Source organism: Schistocerca serialis, chromosome 2 (assembly GCF_023864345.2).
Source record: "Schistocerca serialis cubense isolate TAMUIC-IGC-003099 chromosome 2, iqSchSeri2.2, whole genome shotgun sequence".
NCBI lineage: Eukaryota > Metazoa > Arthropoda > Insecta > Orthoptera > Acrididae > Schistocerca > Schistocerca serialis.
Window position 1 is genome coordinate 369,669,315 of NC_064639.1, and position 16,877 is coordinate 369,686,191.

At 42.0% G+C, this 16,877-nt stretch overlaps 1 protein-coding gene across 2 annotated transcripts in view; it reads left to right on the forward strand.

The window, feature by feature from the left end:
• Positions 1-16,877, forward strand: part of LOC126455553 (cubilin-like) — a 686,613-nt gene that overhangs the window by 399,741 nt on the left and 269,995 nt on the right. For both annotated transcript variants that reach the window (XM_050091307.1, XM_050091309.1), the window contains exon 5: positions 12,412-12,635. In XM_050091307.1, the coding sequence (XP_049947264.1) occupies positions 12,412-12,635 (224 nt within the window). The remainder of the gene's footprint in view (positions 1-12,411; positions 12,636-16,877) is intronic.

Here is a 16,877-nt window from a genome sequence, read left to right on the forward strand (position 1 = left end):
CACAATACAATGCTGTGCTCCAAACGCAGGTTCTTCGAAGACTTCTCTGGGTCAGCAATGTCCACTTTGCCTATGCTAACTACCTTTCTTGTTCTCATTGCTTCGTCCGTCATGGGTTACTTTCCTCCAGACCGACGGAATTCCTTAAAGCCGTCAATTTCGTGAACAATTTTGAAGTTAAGTTTCCAGCTGGTCATATTTCTGCCACCTCTCATTACTTTTTTCGTTTTTCGGTTTACTCCTAGCCCGTATATTGCACTCTTTAGATGTTCATTCCATTCAACAGGTCTCGTAATTATTCTTCACTTTAACTGAGGATAGCAAAGTCGTCAGCGAATGGTGTTATTGATATCCTTTCACTCTGAGCTTTAATCCCACTCTTGAAACATAAATTTCCGTCATTGCTTACTCGATATATGGATCGAACTGTAGGATGAAAGTCCGTATCCCTGTCTCAGATTCTTCTTAACTCGAGCATTTTGTTCTTTGTCTTCCAGTCTAATCGTACCCTCTCGGTTCTTGTTCGTATTGTATATCACCCGTGGTTTCCTGTAGGTCACCCCTATTGTTCTCAGAATTTCGTACATCTTCCTTCCTTTTCGCGTCGTCGAACCCTTTTCATAGATCGACGAATCCTATGAACGTATCTTGATTTTTCTTCAGTCTCGCTTCCATTATTAAGCTGAGTCAGAACTGCCGCTCTGGTGCCTTTATCTTTCCTAAAACCAAACTGATTATTTAATTGATTCTCATTTTGTTTTTCATTCTTCTCTACATTACTCGCGTCAGCATCTTGGATGAAAGAGGTTCTAAGCTGATTGTGTGATGGATTTCGTTCTTACCTGCTCTCGGTACCTCCGCAATTGCATGAGTGTTATATTTCGATAAGTCCCTTGGAACGGTGTCTGTTTCTTATATTCTACATAACAACTTGAATAGTCGTTTGGTTGTAAATTTTCCCAATATTTTAGAGATTCCGATGAACGTTATCTATTCAAATTATGACTAATACAGGATTTCGAATTTCTTTCTTAACGTCTCCAATTTCTTCTTCTAGCTAGTCATCAGGTAACATCTGATGAAGGCCTTCAGTGTACCCTCTCCACTATCGGCTCTTTCAAATTATGACTAATACAGGATTTCGAATTTCTTTCTTAACGTCTCCAATTTCTTCTTCTAGCTAGTCATCAGGTAACATCTGATGAAGGCCTTCAGTGTACCCTCTCCACTATCGGCTCTTTCTTCTGCATTTATCAGTGGAATTCACGTCTTACTCATAATATTACCACTCTTACTGTCGCAGTACTGGAAGTGTCACATTAAGAATGGAGAAAAAGAAGAGAAGGTGACGATGCCTGACCACGAATTTTTTTCTGAGGGAAACCAGCACAGCGGTGTGTATGTGACATCCTTCAATAGGTGTTCCTCCGAAATAGAATTTCATTTTCTCTTGTAACATGACTGTCCATTATCGCTTCGTAGTTTAGTTTTAGCTCTGCTGTGATTACGCGATAACATTGTTTGAGTTCTGTAATTTTTTTCTGAGGATGGAATGTATTTGATTTCACACCAGAGGTTGTGGATCAGGAGGCCTCGACGGTACCATTCTGTCGGCTATTCTAGTAGACTCAAAAGCCGAGAACGAGCTCTTTCTACGTCGGAACAAATTTTCACGAAAACGTGTGCTGTTTTCCGAAGTGCTCATTGTGGACGGTTCCTGTTGCTTAACTACTTGCCACAGGTACGTTGTCACCGGTCACCGCAGATTTCCACTGAGGGTGCTTCGGGGAGAATTTTTTTTTTTTTTTTTTTCTTTGTGTCTACACATCAAGGAGGAGCCGCCTATTGGTGGTTCCCCAGCCTAAGGACGTCCGCTGCTTCCGTCTTAAGTTACAGACTGTCCAATCTGAAGTAGCGCCCCCGCAAATCGCAACCCGCAACCAGACGGGATGCGGTCAGTGCTGACCAATGGAGAGAAGGAGACTGCTGGAAACAAGTACCAACTTCATGAAGCGTAATTTTTTTTTTTTTTTTTTTTTTGCAGAATTTGAGTCGGAATATTCTGCCACTTTCCCATGTTTTTTAGTGGAAGAGGGAGCACTTTCGTTCGTCAGGTTGGCAGCATTATTCAGTCTCCTCTTCAAGTAGAACATAGGTCAGTGAGCGTTCAGCAGAGAACTTAGAGAGGAGTCTCTTCCCGTCTCTCATGTAACGACCTCTGGCGGTAGTTCATGAATAGAAGTTTAACTCAGGTAGTAGTGAAGTCCATCTTCTGAGCAGCTCACAATTAACTCATCTGGTTATGTATCTAGCACACTGAATTAAAACTCTTAAATATTTGTCTACTTATATTTTTCATTCAAGCAGTCCAGATATGGAACTGTTTTTCATTTCTTCTTCCTGCCGTTTTCCAATTAAATTAGAGTCCAATGTCGGTAACAGTCATTTTATTTTAATTATCATACACTTTAGAAAACATTACTCCGTATTATTCATTGTCAGTAGTTCACTTGATTAGATTTAAATTAAAAGTTTCGTATTCTCTAGCTGACGTGGATTTTGCGGTCCCTAATCTCCTGCAATTTTCCTAAAATTAGGCGCATTTCTAAGAGGCTTTCTTCGAGCTGACAGGTCTACGTTGTGTGAAGCGATCATACAGTCACGTGTTTCTATAGCAGGAGTGGTTAGTACACAAGCTTTGAGCCTCATTTTGACTCCTTACAGCTATGTTAACTGTGGCACCATTTACGTTAAGTTTGTCGCGCTAACCGTGGTTCATGGTGTGGGTTCCTGTAGTCATGTCCTAGTTCATGATCCACGGGCAACGTATGAGTGGCCAAGTAAGTGGTCCCGACAGTCGGGATACCAGTTACTTTGGAATAAGGCTGGGCATCTCGGACATATTCTGAGTCGTGGTCACCTTCGTGCTCCTACGGCAAAGACTACCAAATCCACCGGTTAGTCCCTCAACCGTTAGGGGTAAGACTCGGGGCAACTAAGGCTAGCAACCTGCTTCCCTGGTACTTTAAATATGATGCTGGCAACAATCAGAGCAAAATACCTCGGACCTTTGGAAGTGACGGAGTCCCACCTCTAACTGACAAACCAGGGACTCCTAAGATACGACTTGGCAAACAAATGGTAATGAGATGGGGAGCTATTAATATCAATGGGTGCTACTCTGGGAAGAAGGTAGAGCTGGCAGAGGCTGCAAGTAAGATGGGGCTGGACGTTTTAGCTGTTAGTGACATTCGGGTAAGGGGTGAGAAAGAAGAGGAAGTGGGAGAATACATGGTCTACCTGTCAGGAGTCAAAGCTGGAATAGCACAATGGGGTGTAGGGCTTTACATCAGTAAAGAAATGGAACCCAGCGTAGTTGCAATAAGGTATGTAAACGAAAGACTAATGTGGATAGATTTGACAGTGTCTAGCAAGAAAATTAGGATTGTGTCAGCACATTCGCATTGTGAAGGGACAGATCAAGATAAGATGGATAGTTTTTATGAGGCACTCAGAGATGTAGTTGTTAGAGTAAAGGACAAGGACAGTGTTCTGCTCATGGGTGATTTTAACGCCATGATTGGAAATCGAACATAAAGGTATGAAAAGGTTATGGGTAAATTTGGAGAGGATATGGAGGCCAACAGGAACGGGTAACAACTCTTGGATTTCTGTGCCAGTATGGGCTTAGTAATCACAAACTCCTTTTCTAAACATAAGAACATTCACCGGTATACTTGGGAAGGCAGGGGAACCAGATCTGTCATTGACTATATAATAACAGATCAGGAATTCAGGAAGGCTGTGAGGGACACACGTGTATTCAGGGGATTCTTTGATGACACTGATCATTATTTAATCTGCAGTGAAATTGGGATTGTGAGGCCGAAAGTGCAGGAGGTCAGGTCCATATGTAGGAGGATAAGAGTGGAGAAACTTCAGGATAAGGAAATCAGGCACTAGTACATAACAGCGATCTCAGAAAGGTACCAGTTAGTTGAATGTAGTCAATTACAGTCACTGGAAAAGGAATAGACAAGGTACAGGGACACAGTAGTAGAAGTGGCTAAAGAATGTCTTGGAACAGTAGTGTGTAAAAGTAGGATGAACCAAACAGCTTGGTGGAATGACACAGTCAAGGCAGCCTGTAAAAGGAAAAAGAAGGTGTATCAAAAATGGCTATATACTAGAACTCAGGTAGACAGAGAAAGTTATGCTGGAGAAAGAAACAAAGCCAAACAGATAATTGCAGCATCCAAGAAGAAATCTTGGGAAGACATTGGAAACAGGTTGGAGACTATGGGTCAAGCCGCTGGAAAACCATTCTTGAGTGTAATTAGCAGTCTTCGAAATGGAGGTAAGAAGGAAATGACAGGAAAACTGCTGGTGAATCCTGTGGATGTCTTGGGCAGATGGAATATTTTGAAGAGTTGCTCAATGTAGGTGAAAATGCGATCAGTAATGTTTCAGATTTCGAGGTAGCATGGGATAGGAATGGTGATGGAAATAGGATCACATTTGAGGAAGTGGAGAAAATGGTCAATAGATTGCAGTGCAATAAAGCAGCTGGGCTGGATGAAATTAAGTCGGAACTCATCAAATACAGTGGAATGTCAGGTCTTAAATGGCTACACAGGATAATTGAAATGGCCTGGGAGTCGGGACAGGTTCCATCAGACTGGACAAAAGCAGTAATCACACCATTCTTTGAACATGGAAACAAAAAAGTTTGTAACAACTACAGAGGTATCTCTTTAATCAGCGTTGTGGGTAAAATCTTCACAGGTATTGTTGAAAGGAAAGTGCGAGTATTAGTTGAGGACCAATTGGATGAAAATCAGTGTGGATTTAGGCCTCATAGGAGTTGTCAGGACCAGATCTTTAGCTTACGGCAAATAATGGAGAAGTGTTATGAGTGGAACAGGGAATTGTATCTATGCTTTATAGATCTAGAAAAGTCATATGACCGGGTTCCTGGGAGGAAGTTATTGTCTGTTCTACGACATTATGGAATAGGAGGCAAACTTTTGCAAGCAATTAAAGGTCTTTACATGGATAATCAGGCAGGAGTTATAGTTGACGGTAAATTGAGTTCATGGTTCAGAGTAGTTTCAGGGGTAAGACAAGGCTGCAACCTGTCTCCACTGTTGTTCATATTATTTATGGATCATATGTTGAAAACAATAGACTGGCTGGGTGAGATTAAGATATGTGAACACAAAATAAGCAGTCTTGCATATGCGGATGACTTAGTTGTGATGGTAGATTCGATTGAAAGTTTGCAAAGTAATATTTCAGAGCTAGATCAGAAATGTAGGGTCTATGTTATGAAGATTAGCATCTCCAAAACGAAAGTAATGTCAGTGGGAAAGAAATGTAAACGGATTGAGTGCCAAATAGGAGGAACAAAGTTAGAACAGGTGGACGGTTTCAAGTACTTAGGATGCATATTCTCACAGGATGGCAACATAGTGAAAGAACTGGAAGCGAGGTGTAGCAAAGCTAATGCAGTGAGCACTCAGCTACGATCTACTCTCTTCTGCAAGAAGGAAGTCAGTACCAAGACTAAGTTATCTGTGCACCGTTCAATCTTTCGACCAACTTTGTTGTATGGGAGCGAAAGCTGGGTGGATTCAGGTTACCTTATCAACAAGGTTGGGATTGCGGATATGAAAGTAGCTAGGATGATTTCAGATACTAGTAGATGGGAACAATGGCAGGAGGGTGTCCACAATGAGGAAATCAAAGAAAAACTGGGAATGAACTCTATAGATGTCGCAGTAAGGGCGAACAGGCTTAGATGGTGGGGTCATGTTACACGCATGGGAGAAGCAAGGTTACCCAAGAGACTCATGGGTTCAGCAGTAGACGGTAGAAGGAGTCGGAGCAGACCAAGGAGAAGGTACCGGGATTCGGTTAAGAATGATTTTGAAGTAATAGGTTTAACATCAGAAGAGTCACCAATGTTAGCACTGAATAGGGGCTCATGGAGGAATTTTATAAGGGGCTATGCTCCAGATTAGATTATGAAATGAGGCACTTAAAGTAGTAAAGGAGTTTTGCTATTTGGTGAGCAAAATAACTGATTATGGTCGAAGTAGAGAGGATACAAAATGTAGACTGGCAATGGCAAGGAAAGCGTTTCTGAAGAAGAGAAATTTGTTAATGTCGAGTATTGATTTTAGTGTTAGGAAGTCGTTTCTGAAAGTATTTGTATGGAGTGTAGCCATGTATGGAAGTGAAACATGGACGATAAATAGTTTAGACAAGAAGAGAATAGATGCTTTCGAAATGTGGTGCTACAGAAGAATGCTGAAGATTAGATGGGTAGATCACATAACTAATGAGGAGGTGTTGAATAGGATTGGGGAGAAGAGAAGTTTGTGGCACTACTTGACTAGAAGAATGGATCGGTTGGTAGGACATGTTCTGAGGCATCAATGGATCACCAATTTAGTATTGGAGGGCAGCGTGGGGCGTAAAAATCGTAGAGGGAGACCAAGAGATGAATACACCAAGCAGATTCAGAAGGATGTAGGTTGCAGTAGGTACTGGTAGATGAAGAAGCTTGCACACAATAGAGTAGCATGGAGAGCTGCTTCAAACCAGTCTCAGGACTGAAGACCACAACAACAACATGCTCCAGACTGAACGCTGAAAGGCATAATCAGTCTTAAATGATGATGATGATGATGATGTCGCGCTTCCCATCTAGTAAGACTATGCGTATTTTGCATTTTTCCCACTGGCATACAATCAACTAATTACACGCCAATACATGTTTCATTACAAGATGAGGCATACAGTTTTCACTCTACCCTCTATCAATCCATTTATGATATCAGGGTCACTTTTCCTCAGTGCTTCATCTTTAAGACTTTGAGCTCGGAATATTATGGAATGTTTCAAATTGACTACATCAATGCTGGAGACGGAGTGTGATTTCATTATATAGGTATACCCAAATCATTTACAAACCTGTGGTGGTGGGGTGATTGGTGTGAGATTGTAAGCATTCAGCTTTCTTTGTTCCACGTTGATAGAGAGTACGGAGACGTCAGGCTGTCAATTCTGACGAATTATGTTGACTTTCTTCCTCTTTAGCTGTACATATGTTACTTGTTCGTGTAATCGACTCTGAATCCAGATAGCTTGACTTTGAGATACCTTGATAATATGCATGAATTACTCGAGATCCACACACTAATCTTTCTTAATCAAACACAACGTATAAGTTATAAACGTATGCACCTAATTCTCTCAAAAGGGTCATTCTTTCTGAACGTTTAATCCGTTGTACAGTGTCTGCTGCTTTCGTAACTGAGATAATGTATTTTGTTTTAATGTTGTCACTCGATGCCTTCCCTGTCGCTACAGCGTCAGTTGATCTAAGGCAGACAAATTGTGTTCGCCATTCCATGCTGTGCTGTGAAATAGTATATCACAACACGCTCGAATTCCCGCCCGCCTGCCCTGCAGCCCGGCCGGCGCTGCTCATGCTCCCGGGCGCGCCAGAGGTTGAACGCATACGCTTTTTATTTTTTCGGCGAGTGCAGCGCCTAGGCGAACTGCAAGTTTCGTGCTGGCAAAGTGAAAGTCTGCCTGAAGCACCTGACCAAAGCGGCTGCATCAGCTTGGCGACAGCATGCCTTTGTTCTGCGGCAGGGCCACGATGGCGCGCCGGCCAGCTTCACTTATGCTCCGGCGCACACTGTGCCAACTTCCTTCAAAACCTGGACGTAACACAAAACTGGATACAAAATCCTACCCGACCAAATACTTTGCAGATTCTTTGGTTGATGCTTAGGAATCCGACACAGGAATCACAAAATTCAAAGTGGCGGATTAAAAATTACAAAATTAACGGTTTCCAGTAACATATCGGGTACACACTGAAGTGACTAAAGTCATGGCGTACTGATACGTATATATACATATGGCGACAGTGTCGCATACACAATGTATAAAAGAGCAGCTCATTGTCGAAGCTGTCATTTGTACTCAGATGATTCATCTGAAAAGGTGTCTGACGCGATTACTACCGCACGACACTAATTAACAGTGTTTGATTGCGGAATAGTAGTTAGAGCTAGACGCATGAAACATTTCATTTCAGAAATCGTTAGGGAACACAATATCCTAAGATCAACAGTGTCAAGAATATCCCGATAATATCAAATTGCAGGCATTGCCTCTCACCACGGGCAACACAGTAGCCGACGACCTTCGCTTACTGACCGACAACGGTGGCGTTTGCGCAGAGTTTTTAGTAAAAACAGAAATAAACACTCCTTGAAATAACCGTAAAAATCAATGTGGGACGTACCACCAACGAATCCTTTAGGACAGTGCGGCGAAATTTGACGTTAATGAGCCGGCCGAAGTGGCCGAGCGGTTAAAGGCGCTACAGTCTGGAACCGCACGACCGCTACGGTCGCAGGTTCGAATCCTGCCTCGGGCATGGATGTGTGTGATGTCCTTAGGTTAGTTAGGTTTTAGTAGTTCTAAGTTCTAGGCGACTGATGACCACAGCAGTTGAGTCCCATAGTGCTCAGAGCCATTTGAACCATTTTTTGACGTTAATGGGCTACGGCAACAGACGACCGGCGTGAGAAACTTTGCTAACAACACGATATCGCCTACAGCGCCTAGGTTCGTGACCATATCGGTTATACCTTACACGACTGGAAAACCGTGGCTTGGTCAGATGAGTCCCAGTTTTATTCGGTAAGAGCTGATGGTTTGATTCGAGTATGTCGAAGACGGCTCGAAGCCGTAGCCGTAGATGTCAAGAAGGCGCTGTGCATGCTGGTAGGTGCTCCATAATGTTGTGGCTGTCTTTACATGTAATGGATTGGTTTCTCTGGTCCTAATAAACCTGTCATTGACTGTGACTGTGTTAGCCTACTTGGAGACGATCTGCAGACAATCATTGACCTCATGTTCCCAAACAATGACGGAATTTCTGTAGGTAATAATGTATCATGTCACCGTGACACAATTGTGTGCGCTTAGTTTGAAGAACATTCTGCACAGTTCGAGCGAATTATTGGACCACTCGAACCTTTATGGGACACAATGGAGAGGTCAGTTTGTTCACAGAGGCCTGCAGAGGCAACACTTCCGCAATTATGGGCGGCTGTAGAGGTAGCATGACTGAATATCACTGCAGGGAACTTCCAACGACTTGTTGAGTTCATACCACGTCCAGCTGTAGCACTGCACCGGGCAGAAGGAGGTCCGACACGATATTATGTGGAATCCCATGACTTTTTTCGCCTCAGAGTACAGTATTTTTAGGTCGCTCATAACGGATTAGAAGTCTAAATTGCCGTAGTGAAATGTTTTATTCGACATTCTACATCTTTTCAGTCGAAACCGTAGTCACATTCGTCGCTTGCGTCACTATCGCTTTCAGAGGGGTCACTGTCCGGTTTCCATTGGGAGATGGGGCGAGAAGCATCCGTTTAACTTCAGTTTTCATTTTCTACACTTCTGAGATGAGTATATCTGAAGATGTCAGAAACTGATGGAATATGTCATGCCTCGTACACTCAAGAATATATTCGCGTGTAAATAACACCAGATATCCTTATTCCAAAGTTCCTGCGCATTTGCAGATAGCCGACCAATCGGCAAAGGAGCAGCTTCAATTATGACATATCCATGCATCAAAACCGTTTGGACTGATGTCTTTATCGGGCATCGCAGCAGAATATTGTGAATGCGCTGAAGTTAGCAACTGGCTTTCGAGAAATATACTTTCCTTCAGAGATATTGATACACATGCTATAGTTCTAGAATCCTGTTTACGTAATTTAAGCAGTTCTACAGAATTTAGTGAAACGAACAACATTACTAGGAAAAATTTTAATGCTGTAAAAATTATTTGCATAATTAAAAAAAATTATTATCACAGCTCGGAGTAGCTCCGAAAGAGGTATGCAGAAAATCCTAATGACATTTTTTTGTGAAGATAGTAGTTTATGAGGTAGCTGCAATAATTGGGGATCCATTTTTACCCTGTGACACTAACGGACGTTAAAAAAATGATTAACCATTAAAAATTCGAAAATATGCACATGCAAATACATTTGAAGTCACTAACTACAGTATATTATTAAGGTAGCAGAAGACCCATTTTCAAAAGTGGAGCCACACAGAAAAAATTTTGTAGTCGTAGCTTAGTTTTACATCGGTATACGTCATTACATCGGCCAAAATTATCACGAACGCACCACACACTGTTTACCGGTAACTGTCGTGGCACGTATCATATCTACTTGAGACTGGAATTCCACAGTAGCATTGGACACGTATGCACCAGTGCAGTACATACAAAGTTTCACGGGGTTTAAATTATAGCGTACGCCTTTCTCTATTTCTAGTCCGTCCAGACTTTGAACCGAGTTGGCCCAATGTGCGGCGTGGGGTGTGGCCTGCTGTAATTTCATTGGGCTGCAGCAGTAGATGGTGTTTGTCTCCGTACTCCTAGACCATACAGTACCTGGAAGCCAGCGAGGATGGGCGAAAGAGATGGTGGAGAAGGTGGGCACAAGAGTGACTTTTGCCATTGAATGGTGCTCAGTTGCATTTGTTCTGGCCCCTATCTGTGACAAAGAGGTGAATTGTCAATGCACAGTGGGACCATTGTTGCTCCTGCATTTGTAGAATGGTACCTTATATAGTTGTATTTGAACTGAAAAGGCACGGCGATGCCGTTGTGTGCTTTGAGCATATTATATTTGTAGTTGACCTGATAAAGTATGGCGATGTCATGTTATGATTTAGTTGCATTCTATTGATAACATTTAGCTGCTGCCATTCCATGTAACTTCATAGTTGCTTGTATATGAATTTCTTGTGTCGAAGTAGGTCATGTTCTTTGTACGTGTTGTTTGGCTGGTGCGTGTCTAAGGTGTTTGGTTCCAGTTGGTTTTTGTTGTGCTATCTGATGAGCTAGTGTTGTTGTTGCGGAAATAGTGCTCAGTTAGTAAACATGTTACTTTCAGTGGGGCGAAGCAATATTTCCTATTAATGACATTTTTACGTCTATTTTAGTTTACGCTTTCTATCGTGGGGCCGGCCGGAGTAGCCGAGCGGTTCTAGGCGCTACAGTCTGGAACCACGCGACCGCTACGGTCGCAGGTTCGAATCCTGCCTCGGGCATGGATGTGTGTGATGTCCTTAGGTTAGTTAGGTTTAAGTAGTTCTAAGTTCTAGGGGACTGATGACCTCAGAAGATAAGTCCCATAGTGCTCAGAGCCATTTGAACCATTTCTATCGTGGGTTCTTGTATGCTTCTGAAGTCTCGTTTTATCACTGCTAGGCAAGAAATTATTTTTATGAAATTCATGTTGTTACGTCAGAAGTCAACTAATTTGGAAAATTGAGCGCTAGTACCTGCTTTGTTTGTTAATGCGTGACTGAGGCATAGTGAGCTGCACGCTACTTTTTATGTGACTGCCTCTTCTTCCTTCAGCAGTCAATAGCCAACGCATATGTGCTCCGATTCCCACCAGACAGAAGTGTTCCTCTTTCGGAGTCCTGAGTTACACACGTGAGGCAACATTAACGAGTTTAGTGTAGATGCTCTCACATCGAGCACATGGAGGTGTTCCAGTCTCTGGCTCGTGCTACTACCTTCGAGGTGATCGAGCGTTGTGTAATGAACACTGTGTGCCGTAGTTTAGTCTAGGTACCTTTTTAGCAGAATATGGAAGTCTTCCTGTAGTCGGGCTCTACTGCACGACTGACCTATGCGGTATATGTGTGTTCACTCTGTGCTGAAATAAGGGAGCACAAGACGATATATTCAGTATACTTGTGTCATGTGTAGATTATTCTCATACTGGAATGTGGAGATATTCCTGGCGCTGGGTCCGGAGAAAAGCGCTAATGTAAGGTAACTTACGACATGCTCAGTTCAAATGCATTAGGTGCAGGCGTTCTCGTGGCGACCACACGGAGATATTCTTCTCACTAGGCACTATTGAATGTTTTGAGCAGAAAGAACGCATAATGACACGTACAAACACATAAATTACGTCCAGGTGATGGCGCAACAACCACATGAATGTGTGCCTGTCACGGACTACTTCTGCAAGTGCTGTAGTGAGAGAGCACACGGTAATGTATCAAGTATGTGTATTAGGTGTAGATGTTTTTGCAGTGACCGTTTGGACGTCTCCCCGGCACTGCGTGCACTTTGATGACAGGGGGCAGTATGAAGTATCTAGTACATTTTCCTTTACTGAAAGTGTTCGTGATGATGTTAGCAAGCACACGATGAGATGCATTGTGTACAGGTGCTCTCGTGGTGGCCTGATGAAAGAGTTCCTGTCCCTTACGGCTCGTGCAGTGGTTAGCTAGCATAGACTGACGTATTCAATACGAGCGTGTTATGTGCAGGTGTTCCCGTGGAGACCACGTGGAGGTGTTCCTGTCGCTGGGCCCAGCTGCACGCGCTGAGGTGAGCGAGCGCACGGTGGCGTCTGGCGTGCTGTGCGGCGGACTGCGAGACGTGCCTACCACTCTGTACAGCCAGGGCCCGGCACTGGTCCTCGCCATGCACTCCGACTCCTCACCAGGAAACAACTCTGGCTTTCTGGGACGCTTCCGATTCCTCGACAGGCGTAAGTTAACATTTGTCTTCTTTATATTCATCAGTTTTTCGATTTCTTTCGCACTTCTTTCAAGCCTCCCTAGAATTTCATCTCTTCACAGCTTCTACCGTCAAAGCCATCAATATTTTATTCAGTTCATTTAAATAATCTATCTCTCTGGTAATACTTTGTTGTACATCATCTCATCTTTATTACTCCTTCATATCTTCGCACTTGTTATATTTAAATTAGCAATAATTTTTTCGCTATTGTTAAATTTTGCTTGCTGTTTTCATCTTCTCCTATACCTGCTCCGTCTACGCAGCTAATTATTCACCAATTATTTTAGTAACAATGCTATTGTCAAGGAATTAGGGGTGACGGTGAAATTTATCAATTGCAGAGAAAATACATAAGTTAAAAACAGTAATCAAATTCGAAATATCTTATCTACCACAATTATAGTCCCTCACATTGATAGTTGGTTGGATACGGGCTGTGAAATTTGACATCCAAATTAATTAAATGCCCATCAACACCTCTCTGTAGCTGCGAGGCTTATAACAGTTGCCGGTCGTGGTGGCCGTGCGGTTCTAGGCGCTGCAGTCCGGAACCGCGGGACTGCTACGGTCGCAGGTTCGAATCCTGCCTCGGGCATGGATGTGTGTGATGACGTTAGGCTAGTTAGGTTTAAGTAGTTCAAAATTCTAGGGGACTGATGACCTAAGATGTTAAGTCCCATAGTGCTCAGAGCCATTTGAACTTATAACAGTGACTGTGCCCGGCTTACAACGAAGTGTGCTCACATGAACACATTCACAATGTAAACCATGCATCGGGTCTGTTGCTTCTCATCTCTTAATGAGTACCCATCACCAGCTTTTTACCGAACTGAAAATTTTGACGTACTTGTGTTGCAGTGTCCCGTACGTTATCAAAGACTCCTACGTTTCAAGCCCGTGGTTGTATAAAAGTTTTCGTACTTCTCTGTTCTGCTAAAAACGCTGTCTTCCACCGCATTATGTTGGCTTCTATATAATATGACAATTTTACATTCTACATACGTTGATTTACGGAAAAATTTTATACATAATATTTTAGGGTTCGTGTTCCTGACTCTATACAATCCCGCTAAGGCTCGTGCTCCAATGTATATAACGCAACAAGAAAAGTAAATGCGAAACCCATGGCGCAACCTAGTCACCGAACTGTTGGCATGACTGCAGTTAAGAGTGCAATCTTTCTTCGCCGCAGCGTTAGTTGGATGGCACGCCCATCGTCTCGGTCAGGAAAAATCCCCGGTACTCATTTTATAGCAGGCTCAGTGGGCCCAGAACTGTCCTGGAACGACTGGAGCGAATACAATACAACTTAATTTACAAACTACGTTAACGCAAAAGAATATAGACTGCTCTAGTTACTGAAGCTATCCCTCTAACACAGTTGCACGCATGTGTTCGTCGACCTTGAATTATGTCCTTACGCTATGCCAAGTTTCATCGAAGACGCTCTGACGATGGGTGCTCATCTGGGCCCAGTTTCAAATGGTTCAAATGGCTCTGAGCACTATGGGACTTAACATCTGAGGTCATCAGTCCCCTAGAACTTATAACTACTTAAAACTTACTAACGTAAGGACATACATCCATGCCCGAGGCAGGATTCGAACCTGCGACAGTGGCGGTCGCGCGGTTCCAGGCTGAAGCGCCTAGAACCGTTCGGCCACACCGGCCGACTCGACCCAGTTTCACTGCAGGAAATGTTCTAGTAATAATAACTTGACACAGTACTATCTATACCAGGCGCCGCTAGAGACGTCACTTTTCTTATATCCAAATCAGAAACATGTACAAATTAGCATGAACTCTGAAAAGGGTGGAAGTACGCTGCACTACACTCTACATGCGTTCATGATAGCTACTTACACGAAGCTGCAATTCTTAAAACAGGACTTTGCCTTTCGGAAAGAAACGGTGCCTCGTGAGGTGCAAATAGGGAAATCGTAATATTACGATACCTCACAGCAAAAAGTGACAAAAGAGTAGTTACATACTTGAAGCACGACATAAACATTTTTGCGTGTTTACTTTCATACGGTAGTAATTATAGCTCAGGTTACTTTACAGAGTTGTTCTCCTGGTAAAATAAGTTTTCGAAGTTCATGAATAAGTGTGATTACATTTCTATTTAATGTCCCCTTTTGTGATTACCACTATCGTCACCCAAATTATTAAGGAAAATGTATGTAGTAGTCATGAATCTGTAACACGTCATACAAAACACAATTCACAAAGTAAAATAATAATAAACATACGTTGTTGGTGGCACAGTGCTGAAACCGTTGTGGTGGCCTTCAGATTATAACTAAAGTCATACCTGTGATGTAATATGATTCTTTAAAATGAATTTTTGTGCCCATAATTAGAATTTAGGAACGAACATATGGGTTGCTACTCAAAATGCTGATGTACTCTTTTGAAAAATATGAGTGAAATCTGTTCATAGCTTTCAACGGTTCAAATCCAAAAAATGCTTCTTCAGGCTTCCAATTAATACCACATGAAACATCTCCACTCAGAACAATGATCACTTACAGTCACCTTTGTTGGAAGAACACTCTCTCATTAAAATTTTAAGTTATCTGTTTTTACGAGGTTCGCTCTTTAAAATACATTCTGCTAAAACGTATTTCGTAATTTGGTATCCATTACAGAACATTATTTCTCCATGTACTTATAGGTCGAAATCGGTGGTGTCAGTTACCAAAAACAACAGTCAGAAATACGACTACACATTTAGCAATTTATTAATTTTCAGGCAAACGAAAATTCACAGAAAGAGCCAGCGTTTCTAAATGTTCATTCAACGTAGCGCGTTTCGGTGCAACGGCGACGTCAGTACCGAAATTCATGCTGGCAAATGATCGATATTTTTTTTTTTTCAACATCACCATTGACCCTGCAGGTATTCGCAGTTCGTGTACTTTAGTGGTTTATTTCTTACAGAATATTAACATAATGCCAGATATCGGCACTATGCCACATCAAAATGTAGAAGGGTGCATACCACACATTTTCCGCAGCCCACCGTCATTTATCAGACTTTTGCTGACCGTCTGTCTCCTCACACCAACGCGTAATAGTAAAATTGAGCTTTGACGTAAGGTGCCAAATGAACGGAGCTCTCTCACATGTTTATGCAAATTTCACAGATATTTAAATCATTCTGAACATCGTACTACTTGCAATAGAACCAAATATTAAATAAATAATCTTGGTTTTCATCATGAAAATAAAGATATTTATTACTTCCACAAATTATACATAACACTGGATTGTTTTATGTGACATTTACAGGGAAACTTAACTGCTAATTTGGTTGCACATGTGCTACGATGATTCGAAGCAGATTTGGACCACATTAAGAATGAAAATCAATTTTTTTAGTAGTAACCTGAATACGTCGCTACATGCTTTCGTATACGGAAGTTATGACAGCCATTGCTTCTCAGGGCTTTATTTTCGTCCAAATTTTTCAGTTGCTTATCATACGTGTAACCTAATTTCTTAGTAACTTACTGTAAGCGGGAAATAAGTATTAATACAAGTAATACATCCATCTATTTCGTTTTTATGTGCATGCTTTACGGCTAAAAGTTACCGTGTAACAACTTCTCCGATTACCTAGTGACATACAGTAGTCGAATTTTGCATGCAGATGAAACTCGTGGATGAATTTTGAAGTGTATTACATGTGGACGCTTGAATAAAAAACTAGATACTTTTTTTTCGAGATAAAAGCATTTTGTATTCTTCTTTGTTTTTTTGCAAACAAACATGAAAACATAATTTGGTTATATAAACACACATACACACATATTCTGAATGCTAATGCCTTGTCCAGGCAACCCCTCTTCTCTATCAGTGTCTGTTCGTTTCAGTTTCGTGTAATTGTTACGTCCTATCCTCTTCTTGTTGTCTTCCGAATACTTCATCTCATGCCGTCCTTATTCTTTCTTTCCCAACACTTTCCCTTCATGAATATTGATGATAATGGTCTTGTATCTGATGATATGTCCGATAAACATTATTTTCCTCGTTTCCATTTCCTTTAGTGGTCCTGTCTTTTTTTGACTATCCTTAAGACTTAGATGGTGGTTTTTCTTATCTTCCAGCTCTCTCCTGTCATTTTTCGCCATATCCACATTTCAGCCCTTGAAACTGATTCCTTTCCACTTCACCCAGAGTCCAACTTTCCCTTCAATAAAGCGTT